Source organism: Ruditapes philippinarum, unplaced genomic scaffold (assembly GCF_026571515.1).
Source record: "Ruditapes philippinarum isolate M1 unplaced genomic scaffold, ASM2657151v2 ctg194_1_1_1_1, whole genome shotgun sequence".
Lineage (NCBI taxonomy): Eukaryota > Metazoa > Mollusca > Bivalvia > Venerida > Veneridae > Ruditapes > Ruditapes philippinarum.
The window spans coordinates 207,201-214,917 of record NW_026853964.1 but is presented as its reverse complement, the minus strand read 5'-3'; the positions used below and the strand labels follow the sequence as shown (position 1 = coordinate 214,917).

General features: G+C 32.0%; 1 protein-coding gene across 1 annotated transcript; it reads left to right on the top strand.

Moving 5' to 3' along the window:
- The first annotated feature begins 221 nt into the window (after window positions 1-221).
- On the top strand, window positions 222-7,251 carry LOC132738524 (3-oxoacyl-[acyl-carrier-protein] reductase FabG-like). The gene is made up of 9 exons (XM_060726027.1): window positions 222-372; window positions 926-1,065; window positions 2,470-2,562; window positions 2,970-3,108; window positions 3,440-3,480; window positions 3,919-3,988; window positions 4,595-4,631; window positions 5,419-5,491; window positions 6,968-7,251. The coding sequence occupies exons 1-9, from the start codon at window positions 336-338 to the stop codon at window positions 7,145-7,147; spliced, it is 810 nt and encodes a 269-aa protein (XP_060582010.1). The 5' UTR covers window positions 222-335; the 3' UTR covers window positions 7,148-7,251.
- Window positions 7,252-7,717: the final 466 nt, after the last annotated feature.

Below are 7,717 nucleotides of genomic sequence, written 5' to 3'. Positions count from 1 at the left end.
AACATCTGAAGAATTATGTGCCATTAAGCCTCACTCTAACGTATCAACTTTATGTCTATAGAAAATAAAGTGACCCTTGAGAAAGAAACGAGGAGAAAGGTTTAAAATAACAGCTAAACTTTAAAATTTACGTTATTGGGGGTTCGCTCGGAAAAGTTTAAAACCGCGCCTGATTTAATCCCTTTGTATAGTTTATATATACCAATTAAGCTGATAAACGTTAGAACAAAAAGTTTACGGAAATTACCGATGATTAATTTATTCATCTGACACAACGAATGATTGACCTATATTTAGATAAGATGATAGTATATGTGATTGTTGTCTTGTGAGTTATGGAATCTTTAAGAGGATTAGTGGCCATTATTACAGGTATATCATTTAAACTTTATCAAGCTAAATATATCTTAATTAAATGGACTGGTCAATCAATCAATCAAGACAAAATAAAGTCCATTGATCACTTAAAAACACTTATTGGCTGATAAGCAACTAGTGAATACCATGAGAAAACGGATGTGCTTGCTGACCGAGGTCTGCACTGGTCACATGGGTTGACTAATTGCCGCCGATAGGGTTTAAACTGTTTGATATAAGTTACATAACAACACGATATAAACAAACAATAGTACATGCAGTAAACGGGTTTTATTTTTTTTTATTTTTTTTATTTATAAACAAAACTCATGGCCCTTAAGGGCATAAGAGTGAACAATCATCAAAGAGTAGATTAGTTTACTACACTGCCGTGTGTGCACGAAAGCATGCATGTGAAGTGGAGTTTTGATTACTATAGCATAATAAGCATACGCAAAAAACAACAAAAGAAACCTACAAAAATGTGCTATTTAGCCTGTTTATAAACGTGAAGTGCAGGAGCGTAAGTAGATTTCGAATTAACTTCCTTCTCTTTTACATTTAACAGGTGCTAGTAGTGGTATAGGTGAAGGTGTAGCAATCAAGTTTGCACAGTTAGGATGTCGTCTGACACTGTCTGGTAGAAGTACAGAAAATTTACAACGTGTAAACGATTTATGCAAGGAGGCGGGCTTAAACCAAGATCATGTAATTATCCTTACTTATTTAAACAAATTTTAACATCATAGTGCTTGATAAACGTTTCTAGAAATGTCTTATGTTTGAGATACATTTCGCCAATTTAGTTATTTCATTTCTTACTATAGTATATACATTATAATCTTACTGTATGTTAAATTGAACTACATGTAACTTCAAACTGTCAATTTAGCATATTTATCTTGGATGTTTGACCTATTTTTTTATGTAAATGCCATTTGTATAGGAATTTGAAGCTCGTCTGCACCATGTCGAATCAAATTTGAAAATGAGTCATTACTTAGTCCTATAAATATGTCGTCGCTTTGAGATATTTTTGCTTCTGGGCAAAGCAACATTCCTCAATAAAATCTGGCGGAACGAAAAAACAATTAAGACATATTTACATTAATATAAACTTACATTAATTTTGACCAATTTATGATCAAAATTAAAAAGTTAATACCTTTTAACAAAATAATTAAACTGTAACATCCGAAAAATCATGATTAAATCCTCTTATTTAATTGAATTTCTAACACAGCCGATTAACAAAAAGCCGTAACACAGTGCGCGAAATCTGATTGGCTAATTCAAATGCAAGCGTTTAAATGAGTCAAAAGTTTCAAACGAAATATTTTTGAACCGAATATTTGCCCATGCACCGCCAGCGAGTACGAATATAATTTTTCGTTCAAAAATTTGAAACCAATCTGTAAATCGCTTAACTTAACCAGTATGGCCGATATGCAAACATACATGTAGATTGTTGTTTGAATATTTAATTTTAGATTGATATATAACTACATTGTTTGAGAATTTTGCTTATGATTGAGCATGATATTGAAAGAAATGTTTTATAAACTTTTTAATAAAACATGAAAGGCAACACAATAAACATTTTTTGATTTTTTTATGATGCTATGCGTTTATGAGCATTAACTATAAAACGTCGAGCTTTGACCTACATAAACTAAAACAAGCCCATAACGTCTGATACATTGGACTAAGTCATTATTATGACTATACAGCTCTTCTACAATGATAAAATTAAATATTGCAATCGTAACTTGTCAGCGCACTCCGTCAATCTTTGGATAAAAAGTATTATGAATAAATGAAAATGTTCACCTTATAAAATTGATTGATCAGAAGCATTAAATTACACCATTTTTTACGGACCGTAATTCATAAGTATAATACAGAAGACGCCATATTGGTATTTCCTCACAGCGGAAAACAAATCTTGACGTCACAGCGGAAAACACCATCGCACTTGACAAATATGAAAAACTGTCGTAAAAAGGTGAATAAGGTTTATTTCGACATGATCCCGAAATAAGTCGATATACATTAATAAGATTAATTAGTACCCGTTATACCTAAACTGGAATATGTTTAACTTTGTTTAAGATTCTTACCGTCTCAGGAGATATAACTAATGGTGCTGATAGGCGTTCGATCGTAGAGAAAACTGTGGAAAAGTACGGAGAAATCAACGTTCTAGTGAGTATGTTTTAAATGTTTTAATGAAATCTGATAGTGCTGGAAAATTTCAACTAAAATCTGGTAATATTTTTTCTGTATTTACTACATATATTTATATTACGCCTAAAATATATCCGTGTTGTTGAACATGTTGGGGGATAACCGCAATAAAGCTCTTATTTACATTGCATACAAAACAACATAATTTAATATACTGATACCTGAATCAAGTTACAAAAGTTTCTGAAAATATCATATAAATTAAGTATAAACAGTAAAAACTTTAAACAAGAACTGCAAAAGGAAATGACAAAAGATGGCAATTTTTACACAAACGGTCTTTATTTGGAGGTTACGTTATTCCATTCTGGGGATTATACGTCACTTTTATAACATTTCAATGTCTTTGGACTAATTTATTTCAGGTGAACAATGCTGGTATGATATATTACAATAGAATTGGGGACATCACTGAGGAGAAATATGACGAATTATTTGACTGTAACGTCAAATCTCACGTCTTCCTAACTCAGCTTGCTATCCCTCATTTAATTAAGTCCAAAGGTATAGTTCTATCCGAGATTATAAAGCCCTTAGAGTTTTTAAACGTTGGCTAACGGATGTAAAACAGTCTAATAGTTACATTTTATAACCGTTCTTTTGTTTTATGGTAAAAAGTTTTGCCTTTGTCACGTTTAGAGGGCGATGCTGATTTAATTTCTGTAAGTACACATTATGCAAGAATAAGTTTACCATAAATTCATATGGTATTATCTTATGAGTTTATTTTACAGATGTATATAAAGCTCTTTGTTTATATACGTTGATTGATTGATTGATTGATTGACTGATTTATTTATCTGTTTATTTATCTATTTATTTATTTATTTATTAGGAAGTATTGTAAACACGTCAAGCATATGTGGACAAAAAGCGGTAAGTTAACTCGTTAAACATAGTTAAACATGTATATTGTAACATATTTCGCTTATTTATCGGACAGTTTTCGGTGACATTACATGTATAGGAGTCGCTGAATTAAGCTTGTATCGAGGCCCCTTACCATTTTCCCTTTAAGGAGTCGCTGAATTTATCTTGTATCGATCCCTTACCACCGCCATTTCCCCTTTAAGGAATCGCTGAATTTAGCTTGTATCGAGCCCTTACCCCCGCCATTTTCCTTTTTAGTAGTCGCTGAATTAAGCTTGTATTGAGCACCCCTGTGATTTTCCCTTTTTGTGCATTGTGACTCATCATTTATAATTGCAGTCAAAGTAGTAATGCTTAAACAAAGAACATGAAACCTAAAACAAATGTGATATTTTATTATAAGTTTTAATCTGTGTTTTAACTTGTCATGATATTGTATTACAGATGGCCGAGGTTGGGGTTTATTGTATGACAAAAGCGTCAATGGATATGTTTACCCAGTGCCTGGCTCTTGGTAGGTCACGTGTTATAAAAACAATGTATTACCTATTATTTCACAAAAGTTGCACTTAAAGAAAATGGTGAAGTTAGTAACTTTCACTAGTACGAACTCCCTTGTATGTAAAATACTTGTAAAACAGATAGTATATTTTTGCTATTTTCCACACTTTAGATTTACAGTTTAAAGTGTAAATGTGTGAGGAAAAATAAATGTCAATATTGCACTAATACGCTTCCGTAAAATACAAATGCTTCAGTATGGTATGGCATTTACAGAGTTAATTACTTTGTGCCACTAATAATCTTCCCCTTCATCCCCTGAAGTTGAAAGCATATGGTCGTAGGCTTTAAGAAAATGTAGAAATTACATCCATGGATTATAGCCTAAGTCCAAAACAATTTAACTTTCAGATGAATACATTTAAAACTATATTTGGAAATTGCGATGTTTACATAATTATAGGCTGCTTTGTTTTCAAGACTTTCCATTTGGGATATACAAAAAAAATCAAAACGTTTCAAGGCACATTAAGTTGGCCTTATATTTAACAATTAAATCAATAATTTCCCCAAAATGCACAATAAAAATGATTAAAGTTACATCTTGCATTTTTTTCAGAATTAGCTCCTCATGGTGTCAGAGTAAACGCAATAAAGTAAGTAAAAATTATCTGTTCAATTATGTCAGCTGTCCTTGGAATTATAGCTTTGTTTTGTATTTGTATTATAATTAATTGTATGTTTAAATATTTGCTGCTGTCGGAGAGCAGGAGATTAAGAGTATTTGCACATAAACGTACTGGAATAAAAATAGGAAAGCATTGCAGGTGACAAAACACAGAAGTGAAAATTTAACTTGATATTGGACACAAGCCACTAAATGTCAAAAATATGAGAACAAAGTGCAACAACATAAAGCGACGTTCACAGAACGCAGCCCCAAACATTATCCAGCCATAAAAGATAAACGCAAAGGCGCCCAGTAGGATACTTAACAAAACGCGGAGGCACCCAGTAGGTTAACGAACAAAATCCGGAGGCACACAGTAGGTTACCGAACAAAAAGTGGGGGCACCCAATAGGTTACCGAAGGAAAATCGGGGGCGGATACACAGGGCGTGGCATTGGGGCATTAAACATTGCATATTATTTCATTACATTGTCCAAATGATTACACATTAAGGATTTTGTCTGTGTTTGCTACTTTCACTCTTCGTTCTTTCCATTGACTTTCCTATTACGTTTGTGTCCAGGCAAAACTAATTTACCATTTAGGCATCATTTCATATTTGACAGAATATTTTGCAAAAATAAGATAAGTGCCTGTCATATAATATATTTATATCATATATATATATATATATATATTATATATATATATATATATATATATATATATATATATATATATATATTATATATATATCTTGTATGTTTCACTAGCCCTGGTACGATTGTAAGTAATATTGCAAGAAGACCATGGGGAGATTATCAAGATGAAGAACTATATCAAAAGGTATGTTTATCTGGTAACAGCAGTATACAAAAAAAGTTTTCCAATTATTTAGACATAAAGTCAGAATAATAAAATGTTTTTTTTTGTTAGTTGAAAAATGGTATTTAAGATGTTTTAAGTTACTTATAATTTTCAGTGACTTTTCTTGAAATATGTTTTTACTAATGTCACATGAGGTCGCTTGTTTCCTATGTAATATAACCCTTTTTCCTTATTTCTTAATGAAAAAAATAAAAAAATCTACAAAACAACAATTTTTCTTCAAATTTATATGACAGGCCATGTTTAAACATGGAAAAACGCGATTTTGGGTAATTTCAAGTATTTTCATCATTTTCTGTTAACCCATTACGCGATATACACGCCTTTTAACGCCTTTTTCACCTCCCCCTTTATTGTTGTCTCAAATGGTGAAAAAATGCCTTATTTAGGACCCCAACACTTGTTTTTGTTTGAGAAATGTTGTTAAAAAATGACCACTTTTTCGGCGCGGGCCCCCAACCAAAAGATACATCAGGGGGTTGCCAGAAGGGAGATGTGCCCCCTTCTGTTGGGGGGGGGGTTTGAAGGGGGGGCGGCAGTCCCCCTCATCGCCAAGAAAATTGTGCACTTGTGAGAGGCTAAAAATGACCCCAGATTGATCATAGGGTAACGTGTAACCAACGCTGAAAAGCATTTCACTCTATCTCAATCCGTTAAGAAATTGCAGCACTTTCAAATCAATTCTGATGAAAAAAATCAACGCAAAATATTGATTTTTTTGCAATTTTGAGATGTACCCTCGTTGCCATGGTGACAGAAAATTTAAGCCTGAGCATGTTGTTGCAAGGGCAATGGTCCAGTCAACATTTGTGCCAATTTTGATGAATATTGAAGCAGTTTTTATAGTATTATAGCAATTTGAACTTGTAACGGGAGACTTTTCAATGGAAACAGCCATTTTTCACAAAATGCCCATGAAGTAATGGGTTAATATTATGCTCGTTTTATATATAAATTTTGCCTTCCAGACGCCGGATTTATAGTTCTGCACATTTGTATCGTCGCTTTTCATTGGATGATCGGGACGCATATATAACCTTACTGTACTTACTGTTGTCAATTTAGAGATTAATTTTCATTTTACCTTAAACAAAAAAACGTTTGTTGTACTGTAAATTCGTTATGTTGCCGTAAATAAACGGTTATTTTCGTATATTTGATGGTTATATTGAAAAACAACCGTTTATATACGGTCATATAACCTGTCAAGAATCTTTATAACGAATTTATAATACGGCAAACTGACTTTTTAGAGGGGAAAAATCGTTTATGTTGTTAATAAAACGATGTGTACTTTATGTTGGATTTTATTTAAAAAAACACCTTCATAATTGATTGGCATAAGAAATAAGTTTTTAAATACTCAGTGTCATTATTTTATGTAAATCAGCAAACAAAAAATATAATCTTTAACATTTGTTTTACTGTTTTCAGTTTCTAGAAAAACAAAAATCTGGCCATCCATTAGGTCGTGTTGGTCAGCCAAGTGATTGTGCCGAATCAGTAGTTTTTCTTGCGTCACAGGCATCAAGTTTTATAACTGGTCAGATTCTATACCTAGATGGTGGAAGACATTGTGTATCTGTCGGGGTGGCTACCTCTGTGAAAAAATAGTTTGTCTTGATAAGACAACAAGAACATAAGAATAAAATAACTGTTTACATTATGAATGGCAACTTTTTCTGAAAGCGCTAGATTAAATATAACTGAAAGTCATATATTCTTGTTTGCTTCATGTTATTTTTGTCTTATTATTTTTTTAATTTTTTTTATCATTCCTAATTATTCATATTTTTTCTCATTATTCCTACTCTTTTCTCATTATTCCTACCTTTCTCTTATATTCTTACAATTTCCTACTCTTCTTTTTATTCCTATATTTTTTCTTATTATTCCTACGTTTTTCGTATAATTCCTTCTTTCTTTTTATTATTCCTTATTACTCCTACTAATGTCTTATATCATTCCTTCTTTGCCCTCATTATTTCTACCTTTCTCTTTTATTCTTACCATTTCCTACTGTTTTCATATTATTCCTACTCATTTCTTATTATTACTACTCTTCTTATTTGTTCCCCTTATTATTAATATTTTTTCTCATTATTACTTATTTGTTCCCCTTATTATTATCAGCGAAAACACCATATTTCTATTAAAGGCTGCAAAGCTGTATCTGGCGAAATA

What these genes read in the sequence shown, in the direction of transcription:
- LOC132738524 (XM_060726027.1), top strand. Translation starts at nt 336, where the DNA reads ATGGAATCTTTAAGAGGATTAGTGGCCATTATTACAG. An exon ending in ATTAGTGGCCATTATTACAG is followed by an intron (nt 373 to 925) that starts GTATATCATTTA and finishes TACATTTAACAG; the next exon opens with GTGCTAGTAGTGGTATAGGT. An exon ending in GCATATGTGGACAAAAAGCG is followed by an intron (nt 3,481 to 3,918) that starts GTAAGTTAACTC and finishes ATTGTATTACAG; the next exon opens with ATGGCCGAGGTTGGGGTTTA.